At 42.2% G+C, this 20492-nt stretch overlaps 1 protein-coding gene across 5 annotated transcripts in view; it reads right to left on the bottom strand.

Moving 5' to 3' along the window:
* DAGLA (diacylglycerol lipase alpha) overlaps positions 1 to 20492 on the bottom strand; it is a 162649-nt gene that overhangs the window by 40613 nt on the left and 101544 nt on the right. For all 5 annotated transcript variants that reach the window (XM_042464710.1, XM_042464700.1, XM_042464726.1 and 2 more), the window contains 4 exons: positions 15040 to 15141; positions 14392 to 14530; positions 6565 to 6652; positions 4172 to 4306 (listed from right to left, as the gene is read on the bottom strand). In XM_042464710.1, coding sequence (XP_042320644.1) covers positions 4172 to 4306; positions 6565 to 6652; positions 14392 to 14530; positions 15040 to 15141 — 464 coding nt within the window. The remainder of the gene's footprint in view (positions 1 to 4171; positions 4307 to 6564; positions 6653 to 14391; positions 14531 to 15039; positions 15142 to 20492) is intronic.

Below are 20492 nucleotides of genomic sequence, written 5' to 3'. Positions count from 1 at the left end.
CAGCACTCTTTCTATGGGCTTTGGAGTTTTTTTTTTTCATCCTAACCAGCAGCCGTTCCTATGGGATTTGGAGTTTGTTTTTTCACTCTAATCAGCAGCCATTTCTATGAGCTTTGGATTCAGATTTCCCTCCATGCTCCTGGGTCCACTCTGTCAGATTGCCCTCCGTGCCCCCTTGCTTCCTATGCCCCGGGAGGGATGGAAGGCGAATACCCAGGACACCCTCCTCCTCCTCCTGGTTCCTATTTCACGCCAATGTTAGCCTCACATGAATGACAGTTTCATGTTTCTTCTTCCCTTCCCTTCTATTTTATTTTATACTCGATTTACTCTAGAATATGTCCTGGGTCCTCTCTGTCAGATTTCCCTGCACCTGCCACCTGCTTCCTGCGAGTGTATCCTGATTTTCCCTGTCAGATTTCACTACATCCCCCCACCTGCTTCCTGCAAACTGTCCTGGCTCAGTGCTATGGAATTCTGGGAACTGTAGTGTCGTGAGACATTGACCCTTCTCTGCCAGAGAGTTCTGGTGCCTCAGCAAACTAATAACTTATTATTATTATTATTATTATTATTATTATTATCATCATTATTATTATTTTAAAAATAAATGATTATTAGTATTATTTTAAAAACAATTTTTGGGTTTTTTTTAAAATTATAATTATTATAACTATTCTCCATGCTCCCTAAAGTACCACCTCCCTGAATCCAATCCACTCTCTTTCCCTTTGTAACAGCTGCCTACTCTTAGGTTGCATCAGCATTGGGGAAATAATCCAGTTTGACGCCACTTTAACTGTCCTGGCTCAGTGCTATGGAATTCTGGGAGTTGGAGTTTGTTGCTCCCCCCAGCCTCTGATGGCCCCCTCCATTGCTCCCATCTCTCCCACCAGCCTCCTGTTTCATTCCCTTCATCCCTGTCAGCTACAGCCAAACGTCCATTCTTGAAGGAGCACTGGAAGTAAATGGGGCAAAATTGCAGCGCAGCATCATGGGAAATGTGGAACCTTGGCAGCTTGGGGGGTGTACCAGGACGGAAGCAAAGTTGCATTCCACACCAGACCAATTCAGATTGAAATCCAAGTGAGCTTGGAAACAATTTTTGTGAATTCGCTTGTTACCGAATTCATAAAAATGAGGAGTCACTTCGGATTCACTGTGGATGCGCCTTGGAAAGACCCTCCCCATAGAAACCAATCATGTGTAATAATACAGTGGGCCCTCACCTTACACAGGGATCCGTTCCGGATCCCTCCGCGTAAGGCGAATTCCGCCTATGATCAAGCCCCATTGTAAACAATGGGGCTTGTGCACGGCGGCGCGCAATGGGCGCGCGCACCCATTCAATTGAATGGGACGCGCCGCCCCTTCCGCCCTGCGGCTTGAGCGCGTATGCTCAAGTCGTGTAAGGCGCGCCCGCGTCATACGCGGGCGCACTTTACATCACATTATCATGTGAATTCGCATCATTGGACCCGCAGTGGCTTCAGATCAGACCTGCAGATAAACATCATGGTAAACCCTTTCTGAATGCCTTTTACCATGAAAAGCCTATGATTAGACAATCTAAAATGAAACAAGAAATAGTGCCAGAAGACAAGACTCCCAGGTCAGATTGTTGAGCTACAGGGGTACAGCAGAGAACAAATATTGAGTAGCACGATGGCTAATGACATAATTGCACTCCAGATGAAAGGATGTTCAGCTCATCATGTGCTCAGAGGTGAAATGAAGGTATGAGGCTGCACAATACATATTATGGGAACATGAAATGTGAGAAGCATGAATCAGAGAAAGCTACGCATAGTGAAACAAAAATGAAACATAAACATTGCAATCCTTGGTGTGAGCAAACTAATGTGGACAGGAATAGGACCTTTTGAATCAGATAATTACACAGTGTTTTACTCAGGAAATGAAAATCTAAGAATAAATGGGGTGGCATTTATAGAGAGGAGAGATGTAGCAAAAAGGATCAAAGGATATAATGCAAAGTCTGACCAAGTAATATCAAATTTCAGGGGAAATCCATCGAGAAAATCCATCAATATAACCATAATCCATGTTTATGTTCCAACAGAGGTTGAAGAAGAAGAAGAAATGGAAAGATTCTATGCTGGAGTCCAAGAGGAAATTGATGACACATTAAAACAGGACTTGTTGTTAATCATACGTGATTGGAATGCAAAAGCAGGAAACAGCAGGATCAGATTGTAGGAACATTTGTCCTAGGATCAAGAAATGAAACAGGACAGCAACTGATTGAATTTTGCAAGGTCAGCAGTTTGTTCATCGCAAACCCATTCTTCAAGCAACCAAAGAGAAAACTGTATATTTGGACATCATCTGTTGAACAATATAAAAATCAAATAGACTATTAATTGAAAGCAGAACGTGAAGAAACTCAATTCTCTCTACAAAAAACAAGACTAGAAGCAGATTGTGAAATAGACCATGAACTGCTAACATCAAAATTAGAGAAAAGCTAAAGAAGAACACTAAAACAATAATCTGAACTAAGCTTAAGCATATGCCTGTAGAATTCATAGATAATGTAAAATACAGATTTACACTATTAAGCCTAATTGGCTGGGGAAAACTCTGGTGTAAAGCTTGGGACATTGTCAGAGAGGAATGCAAAAAGGCACTATCTGCAGTAAAAAAAAAAGAGAGAGAGAGAGAGAAGCAGTGATGGATGACAGATGAAACCTTTCAAGCAGTTAAGAATAGTCAAGAGAGTAAAAGTAAAAAGGTGTGAGAAATAGTGTGAGAACCCTGAATGCAACTGTTCTTTAACTTGTGTGTAGGGACAAAGAGAACGACTAGGCTAATCAATGCAGAGAAATAGAAGACAACAACAAAAAAAGGAAGAACAAGAGACTTCCTCAAGATCTGAGAAATCAAAAGGGCATTTAAACCAAGAGTGATGATGCTCTATGACTAGCAGGGGAACATATTACATGGCCATGTAGAAATAAAAAAAGATTATGAAAACAATACGTGGAAGAATCATATAAAAGGTGAAAGGATGGCAGATTCATTAAAAGAAGAACCAGTTGAAGATTAACTTGAATTCTTAAAAAATTATATGGAGTTGGCATACCACTAGAGCTGCTACAAGAAATCTACTTTAGTTCTAACTAAAATCTGTTAACAAATATGGCAAACAAAACCATGTCCCACAGACTGGAAACAATATACATTCCAGTCCCCAAGAAAGGGGTCACCAAGGATTGTAGTAACCACCGAAACACTGCATTTCCTATGCAAGCCAAGTAATGTTCAAAATTCTATGAAGACTTATATATATATATGGAACAAGAAATGCCAGCTGTCCAAGCTGGATTCAGGAAAGGAAGAGTTTTTATTTGTTGCCAATTATTAGGGCTTTGGCTAATGGCAAGCCTATGAAAGAGGCTTAAAGACACTATATCCTTAATTGCGCTACTCAGGTCTTGCAAGCTCGTGGATTCCTTGATTAGGTTTGGGTTGTGAAAGCAGAACAGTGAAGAAAGTTGACTGACAGGAAGAAAATCAACTCATCTGAAATGTATTGCTGAAGAAGAGTTCTACGAATACTGTGTACTGCTAAAAAGACAAATAAATGTGCCCTACAGCAAATAAAGCCCAAACTCTCTAGATGCCAAGTTGACTAAACTGAGACTGTTGTACTTTGGCCATATCATGAGAAGACATGATTCACTAGAAAAGCAAACAATGCTTGGGAAGAAAGAAGGTAGGGGAAAAAAAGAGGACGACCACATTCCAGATGGACAGAGTTAATCAAGGAAGCCTGAGTTTAAAAGACTTGAGCAGGGTTGTTGAAGATAGGGTGACTTGGAGATCTCTCACTCATGGGGCTGTCATAAGTTGAAGTCAACATGATGGCAGTTAACAATAACAATATTGAAAAGAATAGTATATGAACCCTAAAAATTATATTTCTCCTAATAACAATTAATTCAAACAATTTCTATAAAATAATGAAAAATTCAAAACAAAGGGGGAAAACAATAAAAAGAATTGCATGATGATGACGACGATGACTGGTCACTGAGGGGTAACTTTGTATTATACCTTAGGGACAGGGGGCCTAGAACTAAATCCCATCATAAAAGATCTCAGTGTTTTTGCAGTGAAAAGCATAAACAATATTCTGCATACTCACTTCATCCAATACTGCACTGCGTTTTGCCCTCTGCCGCTGACGTAGCAGTACTAGACCTGCTATGATATCGGATGGGACTATATCAAGATCTCGGAAAAACTCAGCAAACAAATACGCAATTTCAGAGTAAGCATCCTGAAAAACGCAAAGAAAGGAAAAGGAGAAACGAATTTGCAATAAGCAACAGATAAAGAATTGGAATTACTTACTAGCCTGATCCTAAAAAAAATTTCAAGTCACTCTTCCACAATACTCCTTCTGAAATATGAAATCAGCTCTAAACTAATTAGCATTCTGATTTATTGTCCGTATGTTATTTTCAGATTCCATCTAAAACCATAGGAGCTTTTGGTCATGCCGTTATACCCTTCTCCTTCAATGAGCTCCAGGTGTCATATAGAGGTTTACTTCATTTTATCATGGCAACATACAAGGCAGGCTATAATGAAATGGTCTATATTTAATTGCTAGTAGGAGACATACTGAATCAATAGGAACTTCAAAGTCCCTACTCATGTGGCTTCCATTAAAAGTAACAACTAGATTCATGTGGATGACTTAATAGCATTCATTAAGCTTCACAGTTAAATAGATATTTGAACTCAGGGCTCCAAGGCTCTATCCAAGGCTCTGTTCACTTCATTTTAGACACAAAAGCATTTACCTAGGGACTTTATCACACGAGGGGAAATCGGGGGATTCAAAAGGCATTATCCAGGGAAAGATCATGGCTAAGATTATCACATACATCACAGTTAGAGAGGACTTATTCCGGGAATAACCAGCAACAAATAATTCATGGGATTTCCCCATGAATGATTTGTTGTTGGTTATTCCCTGGTTATTACTGGGATAAGCCCTCTCTAATTGTGATGTCATGTGATAATCTTAGCTGTGACTTTCAGACTTTCCCTGGATAATGCCTTTTGACTCTCCCGATTTCCCCCATGTGATAAAGTCCTAGGCCAGTTTCCAGGCTGATGTCCTTGGGAACCTCACAGAAAGTGCCCAACAAGACTGTACATGTACATTTTTGAGCAGCTTCACATCTTATACAGCATTCACGGTTGCTAAAAACAATGGCATACACTCACGATTTCTGCAGTAAACCCATTAGGTATGAACAGATCTGCATAACTACGCACCCAATATCTAATGCCATGCCAGGGAAACCTGAATAAGGTATGACTCCTAAAAATGCCTACACAGGATAGTAGTCCCTAATAATTATTCTCTTTTTCTTATACCACTGTGCTACACAGCACCTTCACTTAATCAATCCCCTTAAAAATTTGTCTCTATCTCTATAAATCACAAGATTTTATTATTATTATTAATTCACTACTCATTACTTTTAAAGATTATTTAAAATGAAAGCTTTTAATTGTGGTTCAATTTATATCAATCTACTCAATCCCTTTAAGTCCTATTGCCAATTTGATTAGTTTTAGTACTTTCAGGAGGACTTTTACTTTCTTGCAGTTGAATCAACAGCTTAGATACATGGTTCAATTTGCAATAACTATGAAAACAATGCTCATATTTAAAAAAAGAGAAATATATTTTTCCTTCTGGTCCATTGCAGATGTACTACATACCCATGGTTAAGATATTGGAACTTTATGTATACTTTTGTAATTGTTCTTGACAATAAGGCATGGCTGACTTGCACTTGCATCCACATGTAATAAGTCCCTAAATACAAAATAGCGCCATGTCCCCTTTTACCATATGCACACACTTCCTCAAGAGGCAGCATGACTGGACATTAAGAACCATTTGAGACCTTTTAACGCATGAGATCAGGAGATTTGTGTGTGTACCAGACCAAAGAGACCTGACTGATCATATTCTACACTAAGAGTTCCATGAAATATTATCTGGAACAAATTTGTCATTGATCTCATTAGCTCTTACATTCCAATGGTTCCAGAACATCTGAATGCAACTGGTTTTATGTGTTTACCATATATAATTGACTATAAGTTGATCTCATGTATAAGTCGAGGGCAGGTTTTGAGGCAAAAATTGTGGATTTTTATATGATCCATGGATAAGTTGAGTAATGCATGTAAGAAAGGATTTAAAGGTTGAAGCAAAGGAAAACAGTGCTAAAGAACATACAACATTCCAGCAGGCATAACTGTTTGTGGTCACAAAGGCTGGATGGATGAGAGAGTAGGGTGGTGGCGGCAAGTGCTTTCAAGACAGATCGCACTTTTGCTTTTCATAAGGGGATGGTTCCTTTTTAAAAAAATAAGAGTTAAAGTACAGAACTTATATTGACCTGTGGATAAGTTGTTTTGGCTTTTTGGGGTCAATTTTTTGACTAAAAATTCTAACCTTATATGAGTATATACAGTAATCTCTGACGAAAAATAACTGTTACTTACTGATTGGGAATCTTTTGTGCGTGTGCAACAAAGGAAAACTTTAAGCCGTCGGGTCCAACTGCTAGCCTGTCCTTCCTCTAAGCGATGTCTTAATTAAGCAGAAAGGAAAATTTTACAAACAGATAGTAATGGTATAAAATTGTGAACAAATTCTGTATTCTATCTGCCCCTAAAGCTTCATACACCTATTCAGAAAGGAATGAGAGGCATTAAAAACTGGATACACTCTACAGATACTTAATACAGATTTATATCCCATTCTGGTAAGATCATGGATTAGAGCACTCAAAGCACCAGGTATTATGAATCTAAAAATATAATGAACACATAGACTCTTCTAACCTCTCAAGATGCCATTACTACTAACAACACCAAAGAAGTTCAAAGCAAGAATGCATGTCATAGCAAACTGACATCTTCCTATACACAGAGATGTCTTAACTAACAGTTCTCTAAATGAGGTTTCCAAAAATTAACTTTTTTGAACTTGTGTCTAAAAGGTGGGGAGAATCCATCTATCACTAATAAGCAGAAGAAGGGAGCTAGCATTACACTGCAGAGATGAGAGAACATGGTAAGCCAGGAGTGAACAAAGTAAAGTTCATGAATTGCATGTGCCTCCCCAACCCATGCCCATCTATTCAAGTTGTCAAAACTTTATACTTTCAAACCCCCAACCAGTTGCATCTGATTAATGACACTTTGTAGTTTAACTCTTGTTTGGACAGGGGATGGACAGGTTGCTCACCTGTAACTGTGTTTCTTCGAGTGGTCATCTGCGAATTCACACAAATGGGTTATTTCTGCGCATGCGCAGCAAACTCGGAAACTTCTAGAATCTCTAGGCAGAAAGTCATGTAACTTTCTGCAGCCTCTTGCAACTTTTTGGTGGTAGCCCCGCCCATCCGTATATAAGACCCCTATCGGTCCGCTCTCCTTCAGTTCCGAATGAGCCGCATACAGCGCGGCAGCAAGCGTTATCAAATGAGCTGACACTGAGGGGACGGATGGGTGGGTTTGTGTGAATTCACAGATGACCACTCGAAGAAACACAGTTACAGGTGAGCAACCTGTCCTTCTTCTTCGTGGTCTCTGCGAATCACACAAATGGGTTAGACTAGCAAGCTATAGTCAGAGGAGGAGGGAGTGTCCACCATCAAAAATCAAACAGAGAATAAAGTATATAAACCAAACAACTGTGTAATTTATTTACAGTGTAATCTCTTCAATGTATGGCAGAAAGCAACACTGCCCTCCCAAAGGCTGCATCTTGTCTGGCCCTGGCATCCAGCCTATAGTGTCTGATGAATGTCATTGGTTGTGACCAAACAGCAGCCTTACACACATCCTCGAGCGGGATCCCTGCTAAAAAGGCCGAGGATGCTGCTACCGCCCTAGTTACATGGGCTCTAACCCGTGCTGGTAGGGGCTTCTTTGCCAGTTCGTAGCAGAGGTGAATGGTACTGGCAATCCACTTGGAAAATCTCTGCGGTGAAACCGGCAGTCCCCTTCTGGGCTCGGAGTAACATACAAAGAGTCTCTCCGACCGTCTGGTGCCAGCAGTTCTGTCCAGGTAGAACGCCAGTACCCTGCGAACATCCAGGGAGTGCATCTGGTGCTCTGCGTCCGTGGTCGGGTTAGGGGTTAAGGTTGGTAAAACGATGTCCTGGTTGATGTGAAAGGCGGACACCACTTTCGGTAAGGATGAGATGTCCGTCCAGAGTACGACCTTGTCTTTGTGAAAACGTAAGAAGGGTTGATCCACTCTAAGCGCACACAATTCACCAGCCCGACGGGCTGATGTGATCGCTACCAGAAAGGCTGTTTTCCATGTCAAAAGCCTCAGATCTGTGGTAGCTAAAGGTTCAAATGGTTTGGACATCAGAATTGCCAATACGGTGTCGAGGCTCCACTGTGGAGAGGGATCTGCAACCGGTGGATGTAAGTTGTTGAGTCCTTTGAGGAATCTTTTTATGAGCGGGTCTTTGAACAAGGACGGCTTGTTCTGTACCAAGTAATGAGATGAGACGGCAGAAAGGTAAGCCTTTATGGAGCTCAAAGAGAGGCCGGCGGTGGTCAGTGTCATAAGAAAGTCCAGGACTACCGGGATGGAAACGTTGGACAGAGCAATACCACTGGTTCGTAGGAATGAAAGGAACTTGTTCCATTTATATGCGTAGGACCTCTGTGTAGACGGTCTTTGTGCCGCTTTGATGATCTCCCTCACATCTGAAGGTAGTGATCTCAAGGTCGAATCCTCCACGCCACCAACTGGAGGGATTGCATCTCGGGATGGTGAACTTGTCCACCGTGAAGCGAGAGCAAGTCTGGTCTGTGGTCCAGGCGAAGGTATTCTTGGGCTCGTTGTAGCAATGGAGTGAACCACGGTTGTCTGGGCCACCATGGAGTGATCAGAATCGCATTCGTGGAATCCATCCACATTTTTGCTAATACCCTGGTGATTAGCGGGAAGGGGGGAAACAGGTACAAGAGACCGTCTGTCCATTGGACTTGGAAGGCGTTCCCCAGAGAATCGGCTGCACGAATCTGTGAGCAGTAGGTTCGTAGCTGAGCATTGCTGGGCGAGGCAAACAGATCCACTGTGGGGGTGCCCCATCGTTGGAAGAGAGTGGCAACTACTTCTGGGTGCAACATCCACTCGTGGCATGTTGACTTGGATCTGCTTAGTTTGTCCGCTAGGTCGTTCTCGTCTCCTGGAAGGTGAACACAATGAAGCAGTATTCTGTGTTGTATGCACCACTCCCATATTCTGAGTGTGATGTCCAAAAGAGTCTTGGACCTCGTACCCCTCTGTTTGTTGAGGTAGTACATGGTCGTGGTGTTGTCCGTCAGGAGGAGGACCACTTTGTTGGAGAGCAAATTCTGGAATGCTCTGAGAGCTTTTTCTACTGCCAGCATTTCTAGTACATTGATGTGGAGGTTTGAGTCTTCGTGGGACCATTTGTCTTTGACAGTCAGTCCCAACGTATGGGCTCCCCAGCCTTGAAGAGACGCATCTGTTGTTAGGGTGATGTCTGGTTGAGGCGGGGCAAAGGGCATACCTGAACAGACGTTGTCTGGCTGGAGCCACCATCGTAATGAGGTTTGGACTTTCCTTGGGATGGTGAGCGTCTTGTCGGGATGGTCTTTCACTGGATCGAAAACGGAAAGGAACCAAGATTGTACTGGTCTGAGACGCAGTCTTGCCCAAGGCGTTACAAAGGTTGTTGAAGCCAAATGTCCCATTGCGACTTGTACTACACGGGCTGGTAGATGTCTGGAGTGGAGGCAGGCCCATATGGACAGAGATAGAGTTAGGAATCTGGACGGTGGGAGGTAAGCTTTGGCAGCTTGTGAGTCCAGCAACGTGCCTATGAACTCAATCTGTCTGGATGGAGTGAGATGTGACTTTTCCAGGTTGATGCAGATTCCCAATGACCGTAGTAGGCTTTGTGCAAAGTCCATCTGGCGCTGTAGTGACTGTCTTGATGGAGCAGTGAATAGCCAGTCGTCCAGATACGGGAAGACTGCAATTCCCCTCTGACGGAGATACGCGACCACAGGGGCCATACATTTCGTGAAGACTCTTGGAGCTGACGAAAGACCGAATGGGAGGACCTTGTACTGGAAAAAATCCTGGCCTACGGTGAAGGCGAGAAATCTGCGGTGATCTTCTCGAATGCCAATGTGGAAGTAGGCGTCCTTCAGGTCCAAGGTGGTGAACCAGGAGTCTTTCTGCAATAATGGCAGAATAGAAGCAAGAGTTAGCATCCTAAAGCGTTTATATATTATGTAGGAATTTAAGGCACGTAAGTCCAAGATGGGTCTGAGGCCCTCAGGTTTTTTAGGGACTATAAAGTATTTGGAGAAGAAACATGATCGGGTCTGAGATGGATGTACAGGCTCGATAGCACCTTTATCTAAGAGGGAGCGCACTTCGTCGAGAAGGGTGTCCGAGGGGTTGGTATAAATGATGGCTCCGGTGGCGGGGAGCTCAGAAAACTCAAGGGCGTAACCCCATCGAACGATGTTAAGGGCCCAAGAGTCTGAAGTAATAGAGGCCCAGGTGTTAAAGAAAGGCCCTAAGCTGTTTACGGTGGTGACGAAATGCGCTGGGGAACTTCAGAAGCGTTTCTTGCCTCTGGTATCCTTCTTTTTATATCCCTGCTGATAGCGGCCCTGGGATGACTGACGTCGGTCCTGATGAGCCGAAGGGGATCTGGATGGTCTGGTCTGGTTAGAGGGATCTTGAGGCTGGAACTGACGGTCCGGCTGGTTAAAGCGTTGTTGGCCATGATGGAACCAAGAGCGCTGGCCAGTGTATCTCTGTCGAGTTGATCTAGGTGGAGGAGCTGACATGCCATGTTTTTTGGCGGCGGTTTTCATTCTGTATTTGAAGCTTAACTTCTCATCAGTTTCTTTGTTAAATAAGCCGGAGTTGTCAAACGGCATATCTTCAATGATGGATTTGGCCTGGGGGTTCAGGTCTGAAGAACGTAGCCAGGCATATCTGCGGAGGGCCACCGATCCAGAAAGGATCTTCGAAGCGCAGTCTGTGGAATGGCGCGCTGAAATTATCTGCTGGCCACCTACCTGGTGGACTTCATTCCTGATGGCGGCCATAAGCCTCTTTTGGTCGTCTGGAAGGTCAGCAATAACAGGGTCCATCTTTTCCATTAAAAGTTGGACATAGGCCCCCATGCATGCTGCATAATTAGCTATTTTAATGTCCAGTGCAGCAGAGGCATAAAATTTCTTTGCCAAACCATCTATTTTCCTGCTTTCCTTGTCTACTGGGGAAGAGGAAGGCCGAGTAGTAAAGGAGGTTTGGGAGCCCTCTACGATGGCTGAATTTGGCTTAGGGTGGTTAAACAGCCAAGTGGGTCCAGACGGTGTGACTCTGTAGAGATTTTCGATTTTCCTAGAGGTCGAGGCAATCGTTGCAGGGGTATCCCACGACCTTTTAGCAATCTTTTCCAAGGAGGGTAGAAATGCCAGGGAAGGAGGTGCTGGGGCAGAGCCATGGATTCTCCTCTCCACTGGATCGAGTGCCACATCTTCAGGGTGGGCGACTTCTAATTTGAGGGCATCAGCCATCCTAATTATCCTGTCCGAGAAGGAACGGACGTCATCGGATGGAGACGGTGCGTCCGGTTCACCAAAGGAGAGAGGTTGATCTTCCAACTGGAGGAAAGGGGATGGTGAGCGGGAGCGTGACCCCGAAGGTGATTTGCTGTATCTGTGGCTAGCAGGGGAGGGGTCCCTGCTACGGGAGCGACGTTTGGCTGGTTCTTCGGTCCCCAGGTTCATGGGCCGGTGTTGTGGTGAGCGAGGCCTCGCTCTGGAAAGGTCCGTAGTGGTACGGCGAAGATAATCGACGTTGACCGGCAGAAGATATTGACCAGAATGGTGGTCATAGACCAAATCCGGGTAGGTATTGAAGAGGTCGCGTTCTGAATGGTCTCTACTCAGAGGGGAGCGACCTGGATGGGCGCTATCCAGGGCCTCATCCGCTTTCGTCCCTAGGGCTGCTCTATCTCTCCTTTGTGGAGAAGCACCAGTCCGTCTGGGTCGGGATGGTGATCTAGATGGCTGTCTCTGCCTCGGTGGTGATCTGGACGGACGGGACGGAGATCTAGACGGACGCCTCCGTCTCTGTGGAGAGGGAGGGGCATCTGAGTCAGGGATTTCTCCTTCGGATTCTGAGGAGTCTCCCAAGTTAACAATCTCCAATTCGTTGTCCTGAACAGACAAATGGGAGGAGATGAGGACCCGTGGCTCCAGAGGTGGCGGGGCCGATGCCGCAGTGATCTCCGGAATAGGAGTAGCAGTGGTTCGAGAGTCAGGCGGGGGGACCGAAATGGTACTTGGGGGCCCCTTGCGCCTAGCCTTCGGCGGTAGAGAGGCTGACTTGGCCCTTCTGGTCTCACGGTGGTCCTTAGAGGTCTTGGAAGCCTTATGTTTGTCTCCATGAGCCCTCTTTGAAGCCCTTTCAGGCTTAGTCTTTGGGTCGGCAGCTGTTGATTGGGCCGCCGGCTCTTGGACCGTCGTGCTGGGGCGAAAGGCTTTCTCATAAAGGGACGCCTTCAGTTTTTGGTCCCTATTTTTCAGTGCCTGGGCAGTCATGGCCTTACAATGTCTGCAGGCCCCAGGGATATGCTCCTCTCCAAGACAGAGGACGCATCTATCGTGTCCGTCGGACATGGGGATTTTAACCCCGCATTTAGTGCACTGTTTAAATGAAGCCATAAGGCTCGTCGTTACCGGTCCGCGTCGATGCTGAGAAGTCCAAGACAATGTCCAAATCGTAATCCAAGAGAATGGTCAAAGGTCCAGTCCGTTTCAATAGCCAGTTATGAGATTCAATGAGTCAAGTGAAGTTCCTCGAGCTGCAAACGTGGTGGAATGAAGGAACTGAAGGAGAGCGGACCGATAGGGGTCTTATATACGGATGGGCGGGGCTACCGCCAAAAAGTTGCAAGAGGCTGCAGAAAGTTACATGACTTTCTGCCTAGAGATTCTAGAAGTTTCCGAGTTTGCTGCGCATGCGCAGAAATAACCTATTTGTGTGATTCGCAGAGACCACGAAAAAGAAATGACTGTGGTTTTGAACTAATATGTCTTGAATGTGGTGCTCTATTACACAATATGATAGAGTTGTTTGCGAGGTGCTGGCAGCCTACTCATTGTTGTGTGTTTAACTGATTGTGCAGTCCTATCCTTACTTTTTATCCTCACTTTTTATAAACAATCATTTGTTTATATTCTCCAGTCTGCCTGTACATGAACCTATGGTATAAAACTAAGTTATGTTTTAAATTGGAATTTTGTAATTGTGCTGGCCAAATATAATAAAGTTATTATTATTATTATACTTTCAAATGCCTTGAGTGTTCCTATTACAAGTCTGATCACGTCCTATGGCACAAGAAAGGTGAAAGTGAAAACAGGACATCAAAAGCCACAAAAGTAAATATATATTAACTGGGAGATAAAGCTTCACTTTTTTTTTTTTTGCACAAGTTATATGACTTTTAACTGCTAGTCTCAGTTCGGTTAAGCACAAGTGGAACCTGCAACAAAATGCTGGAGTATAGAGCACTTTTAATCAAGACACTCCATTTTCTGTGTACTAAACATATTCAGTTCTCACTGGGTTATTCTGGAATCCTCTTGCCACAATTCCCCCCCCCCCAAAAAAAACATCCATTTTAATTGTGCAAGCATGAAAGTCCTTCTCTTCTTGTTCATGGATGATGTTTTTGTGGCTACATGAGTGTTGAGGAATTCAGAGAACTGAGTTCACTATTACTTTTCATGATGGTGGTAGAAATAATTTATTTACCATAGTTTTTTGTGGTTTTTTCGGGCTATGTGGCCATGTTCTAGAAGAGTTTCTTCTTGACGTTTCGCCAGCATCTGTGGCTGGCATCTTCAGATAATTTCTCTGAAAATGCCAGCCACAGATGCTGGTGAAACGTCAGGAAGAAACTCTTCTAGAACATGGCCACATAGCCCGAAAAACCCACAAAAAAACTATGGATGTCAGCCATGAAAGCCTTCGACTTCACAATTTCTTTTCCCATCCTTCACCCTGGCAAAAAGAAAGCTCACTACATGCTGTATTGCAAGCTATCTTAACAACCATCCTGAATGAGATAGGAAGTTAATAGAAACGAAGAAAATCCCCTTTATAGGGATTCACAAGATCACGAAGACTCAGTTTCAACCATGAAACAAAATAGAAAAATTAGTTTCAGCACTAGGAATACACACAAGATCCATAATTCTAATTGCTTCAAAGTGCTTCTTTTACACCTTCTTTACCTTAAATTGTATGTCCTTAAGTTACGTTGTCTCCTCTTTGTGGCTCGCAGTTTGACAAAGGTCCGGCCTGTTGGGTCAAAGACGCATAGGACAGTGATGCAGACACTCAGAATCACAACCCAGTTGCAGACCACCATTCCTAGTAAAAGAAAGTAGAAAGATTAAAATGTATTATTAATTAGGAGCAGATACTGTCATTTGGTCAATTTGACAAATGCTTTGTGTTTACATTATTTTCTGCAGCAACCCTCTAAGTGACTTTCACCAATCACAAGAAGGCCATTTTTGTATAAAGCTTCTGACTGTCATAGAAATTCTGCATGCAATGAGGAAGGACGATTTATAAAAATATTTTAGAACTACAGGAATACTAGAAACGTCAAAACCAAACAATTTAATGAAATGAATTATGAGTAAACAGTAGTGACTCAGAAAAATTAGAGATATACTATGAGATTGTCCAGTTAACACTTGTGGATTCCAAAGCAGTGGAAATAAAGTGTGCAGTTATGTCTTGAAGCAGCAAAATGACACTGTGAGGGAATTAAGTACTTTCATCCATATGCAGAATATTAGAATGGTTTAGCTAATAACATTGCAAGTGGGAACATTTATGTGTAATTCATGCAGAAACGTTGAAATACACACCCAAAGTGACACTCTTGGCAGTAACATCATTGCAGGAGCTGTAGTACTGGGTTAACCAAACAATGCCCACAATAGCATAGACAAATTCAATCACCAGGATGGCTGAAACAATAAAAACACAGTGCACAATAGTAGTATTATTCTAATAAAATAATACCTTGTTTCAATGGATGTCAGAGACACCCATACTGCTGTCAGTCCCATCACAGCATTTCTTATCAGCTGGTTTCAGGCAGTGCTTACTAATTTACTACAAGAAAGACCAGCTTGTTTCTAAATTAAGTCAAACATAACACTACAGATACCCATCCCTCTTTCAGATGAAAAGATTAAAGAACAAACTTTCAGGTTTTAAAATTTTAAATACAGAAATACTTGAGAAAACATGCAAAAAATTTCAGTGCCTATCCTTCATCCTCTTTTATCATGATAGATACTCCAAATGATCTTTATATCTGGTTTTGCTCTGTTCAATGCCAGCCATATGAAAACAGATTAAATACTGACAATTTAAGACTCTTGAGAGAGAAACTGAATCCAAAATGTTAAGCAGCAAATCTGGAACACATCAACATCCCACTGTTTATTCTGAAAGGGATTTACAATGAACTTTAATCTCCCCTCAGCTTTAGAACTCTCATGAAGGTGCACACGAGCATATCATATATTTTCCTTTAGTTCCAGAAAATTTTAGAGGTGAAGGGATATAGATATATAACATATATAATAATTGACTAGCTGACATAGAGATATTTGTGAACTTCTTGAGTTTGTGTTCAAATGGTAATTCTGAAAACTTGTAAAAGTTTGTTGAAAAGTGTACATAATTTTAAATACAATTGTTCACTTAGAATCATTTCAATCAAAGCATCCCCGACAGATGGCCATCCAGCCTGTTTAAAGACCTTCAAAGAAGGAGACTCCACCACACTCCGAGGGAGTTTGTTCCACTGTCAAACAGCCCTTACTGTCAGGAAGTTCCTCCTAATGTTGAGGTGGAATTTCTTTTCCTGTAGCTTGCATCCATTGCTCAGGGTCCTAGTCTCTGAAGCAGCAGTAAACATGCTCGCTCCCTCCTCAATATGACATCCCTTCAAATATTTAAACAGGGCTATCATATCACCTCTTAACCTTCTCTTCTCCATGCTAAACATCCCCATCTCCCTAAGGCGTTCCTCATAGGGCATGGTTTCCAGATCCTTTGCCATTTTAGTCGCCCTCCTTTGGACACGCTCCAGTTTCTCAATGTCCTTTTTGAATTGTGGTGCCCAGAACTGGACACAATATTCTAGGTGGGGCCTGATCAGAGCAGAATATACAGTGGTACCCCGGGATACGAAATCACCGTGTTACGAAATTTCCGGGATACGAAAAAAATAAATAGGAAAAAACTGTTTCGGGTTACGTTTTTTTTTTCCGGCTTACGAAAAAAATTTTGGTGCTTTTCGGCGCTTTTTCATACGGAATCGCGGCTTTCAGCGCTAGCAGCTATGGCTTTTTCGGCTAGCGAAATTTTTCGGGTTACGAACGGCGCCGCGGAACGAATTACATTCGTAACCCGGGGTCCCACTGTAGTGGCATTATTACTTCTCTTGATCTAGACGCTATACTTTTATTGATGCAGCCTAAAATTGCATTGGCTTTTTTAGCTGCTGCATCACACTGTTGAACTCATGTTCAACTTATGGTCTATTTGACTCCTAGATCCCTTTCACATGTAGTCTCGTTCAGCCAGGTGTCCTCCATCCTGTATCTGTGCATTTTATTTTTCCGCCCCAAGTGCAGTACCTTACATTTCTCTGTGTTGAATTTCATTTTGTTAGCTTTAGCCCAGCTTTCTAGTCTATTCAGGTCGTTTTGAATTTTGATCCTGTCCTCTGGAGTATTAGCTATTCCTCCTAATTTGGTGTCATCTGCATATTTGATGAGTATGCCCCCAATTCTGTCATCCAAGTCATTGATAAAGATGTTGAACAGCACTGGGCCCAGGACAGAGCCCTGTGGGATCCCACTGGTCACTTCTCTCCAGGATGAAAAGGAGACATTGTTGAGCATCCTTTGGGTTTGGCCAGTCAACCAATTACAAATCCATGTAACAGTTACCTTGTCTAGCCCACATTTTACAAGCTTGTTTGCAAGATTGTCATGGGAAACCTTGTCAAAGGCCTTACTGAAATCAAGATATACTATATCCACAGCATTCCCTTTATCTACCAAGCTAGTAATTTTATCAAAGAAAGAGATCAGATTTGTCTGGCATGACTTGTTTCTCTGAAACCCATGTTGACTTTTTGTGATTATGGCATTGCCTTCTAGATGTTCACAGACTCTCTGTTTAATGATCTGCTCTAGAATCTTTCCGGGTATTGATATCAGACTAATTGGACAATAATCTGACAGGAAATATTCTAGAGCAAATCACTTTTTTCATTCTTGGCCAAACCCTGCTTACTAATTTTCACAGCATTTCAATCTAAAAAGCCAGAACTAGCTCCAAGAAGTACTTCAAGAAGTGCAACTGACCTTGTTGTTCTTGGTATAACTATTGCAAGTCTATACAACAAGTCACCTATGAGCAAAACACTTCATCACTCTCTACCTGATACTTACAGCAGTTTAGGAAACATTTTTTTTTAAAAATAATTCACTTTTGGCACTAATGTGTGCCCTAAAAGAAAAAGAAAAAAGAGGGAAAGAAACTGTACAAGGTTCCTTCTGCCGTGCCATGCAAAAATACTGGCAGTATGTTGGGGCAATTTGGTTTGTTGTGTTTTTCAATTTCTCCTGGATGAGAAATTTCCTGAACCAGAAGCTGCATCTTCCCACAAAGAAATCCCCTCCATTCCCACAAAGGAATCCTCCCCAATTCTACATGTATAATCATAAAATTAACATTTCAGAATCAGAACTTGTGCCATGATAATGAGACACTGCTCCTAATATACAACACATATAATACGCAGCCAAAATTCAGCCAGGGCCTTTTTCTTGTAACAAATATGCTGGTCTACATCACAGAGAGGTGGGGGTCAGCGTTTGTATACATTCCTCCAGACCAGCACCTCTCTTATGGAAACATCACTTTCTCCTATAAGGCAACGGCCTATCTGTTGATAAGCTAGTGCTGCATCCACTGCCATTTTGAGCAAAATTTGGCTTCACTCATTGCAGGGTAATTAGTAAGTAGATTCTGTGGCATCAACAATAGTATGAGTCACAACTCCACTCATTGTACCAACCCAAATGTGTAGATTTAAAGAATCCCTCCCTTCTTTTAGAGGATGAGTGCACCTCCAATATATCATTCCAAAGTGGAAGTATTACTCTAACCTCAAAACAAAAAAATAGAGTTTATGTTATAGTTTTTTGTGGGGTTTTTTGTGCTATGTGGCCATGTTCTAGAAGAGTTTATTCCTGACGTTTCGCCAGCATCTGTGGCTGGCATCTTCAGATAATTTCCCGAAGATGCCAGCCACAGATGCTGGCAAAACGTCAGGAATAAACTCTTCTAGAACATGGCCACATAGGCCAAAAAACCCACAAAAAACTATGGATGCCGGCGATGAAAGCCTTCAACTTCACAGTGTTTATGTTGGTAATGCAGAATATGTGATTAGGAAGCAATGATTATAAAACATGCCAGAATGGGTTTAAAACAGCCATATTTTTTATTGATTGAAGTTCACAAAAGTTTTAGCATGGTATAGTGCCAGGGTCTTGTAACAGGGTAGCTGATGGACCAAGGGAGGCAACGATGCATCCAAAGTTGGATTAATACAAACGACAGAGACAATAATTTTGGTACCACCATTCGGCACCAACTAACAATGTGGGCGTAACCTACAACCTGGATATGTGATAGGTATGCCAGCCCCATGAAGTTCTAGGATCCTGAAAGTCCTCCCCGCATCCCCCAATTACTTCACAGGATCATCCCACCGAACTGCCATTTATCACTACCAATGGGGCTCAGCCTAATACCTCCAACACTTACTCTTCCAATGAAAAAAGAAACCACCACAAAGGAAATTAGGTTTTCTAACTGTAGGAAGAAGAAATTTAATCTAACTACTGTAGTAGACTTGCTACGAGCAAAGCAAAGCCTTTACTGCTCTGAGGCTGAAGGAGAATATGGATAAACTTCCATCTCATCCTCAATAACTTCTGGCCAACTCATGTCCATAGGAAGGTGGTGGGTTAAATTAAAAGAAGACGGGTGGGTAAGTCAGCAACAGCAATGCCTAACTGAACCTGAGCCCTCAATTTATGTTCTGGAAGTGGACCAGAAGGAGAATGATTCTCCACTAGTCCTTTCTGAATTCCCTACTCCTAGGGAGCTAAGTGCATTGACAACTGACTCCAAGGATAGATTTCACATTAGCCAAACAAAATACTGAGCTACTGCTCAGCATTCCATCTTTGGTCCCCTGTATGACTACCATGATGAGAGCTCCATACCATGTAAGCAGAAATACAGTGTTGCCATTGTCAGCACCAGTAAGGCTATATCCACTTATCTCTTTTCTCAGAACATTTATCCCAAAGTCACGGAAAAGGGAAAACCATGACCCCACCCACCTCACATGCAGTCATTTATGTGCTGTATTAAAAAGTTTTCCCCTAGTTTGTGAACATTACACATACATACACATGCACACAAAGATTCTTTAGAAACTATATAACAACTAAAAGCAGTTCCCAAGATGGTATGAGCTGCTATCAAAGGAGAAAGGTGAAAGTCTGATTGCCCAGAGAGAGATTTTAACATAACTTCCTAGAGTGGGGGCTTGGGTTCTCCTTGCTTTTCTCCCTACACTTCAATTTAGTTTTATTTTAAATTCTAACACTTCCTTAAGTAGGTTCAAATAAGTTACACAATAAATAGGAAGAGCATACTTTATTTCCTTCATTAACATCCCACACTTAGTAATTAGAAAAATAATTATCACTTCCTGAACATGAAAAATATATCTAAGTAATGAGTCACTAAAAAAGAATGGGAAATAATATGTTGACCTGCTATAATATATAAAACAAGCATGATGGTCTTTCCCTGTATTCTGTATTCTAACCAAATTCTAAGAATATTTTTGTTCCACCAGAACAAGATGCTAAGCCCCTCAAATAAACATCAAGTTAAAGAGGACATCTAAATATACTATGTGACATGAATGGAAGGCAATATGTGCAATACAGAAATGCATATTTCTTTTAGAAACACTCCTTGAAGACATGGATGGCATGAGAAGGACTGTAGGAAGAAACGTTGGGTCCTTTGAGATCTAAGCAAATCACCTACATATATCTGGGGAAGAGAAGTTTTAAATGATTGGTATCTTGTGGCAGTGACAGAGAAAAAACATTTGTGACTACTACTAAAAATTCTAAGGTGCATATGGGAAACAATGAGAGAAACATACAAATGCTCAAGAAGATTATTTTATTATTATTAT

Source organism: Sceloporus undulatus, chromosome 1 (genome assembly GCF_019175285.1).
Source record: "Sceloporus undulatus isolate JIND9_A2432 ecotype Alabama chromosome 1, SceUnd_v1.1, whole genome shotgun sequence".
In the NCBI taxonomy this organism is placed as follows: Eukaryota; Metazoa; Chordata; class Lepidosauria; order Squamata; family Phrynosomatidae; genus Sceloporus; species Sceloporus undulatus.
The sequence above is the reverse complement of the archived record's forward strand: the minus strand, read 5'-3'. Positions and strand labels throughout refer to the sequence as shown.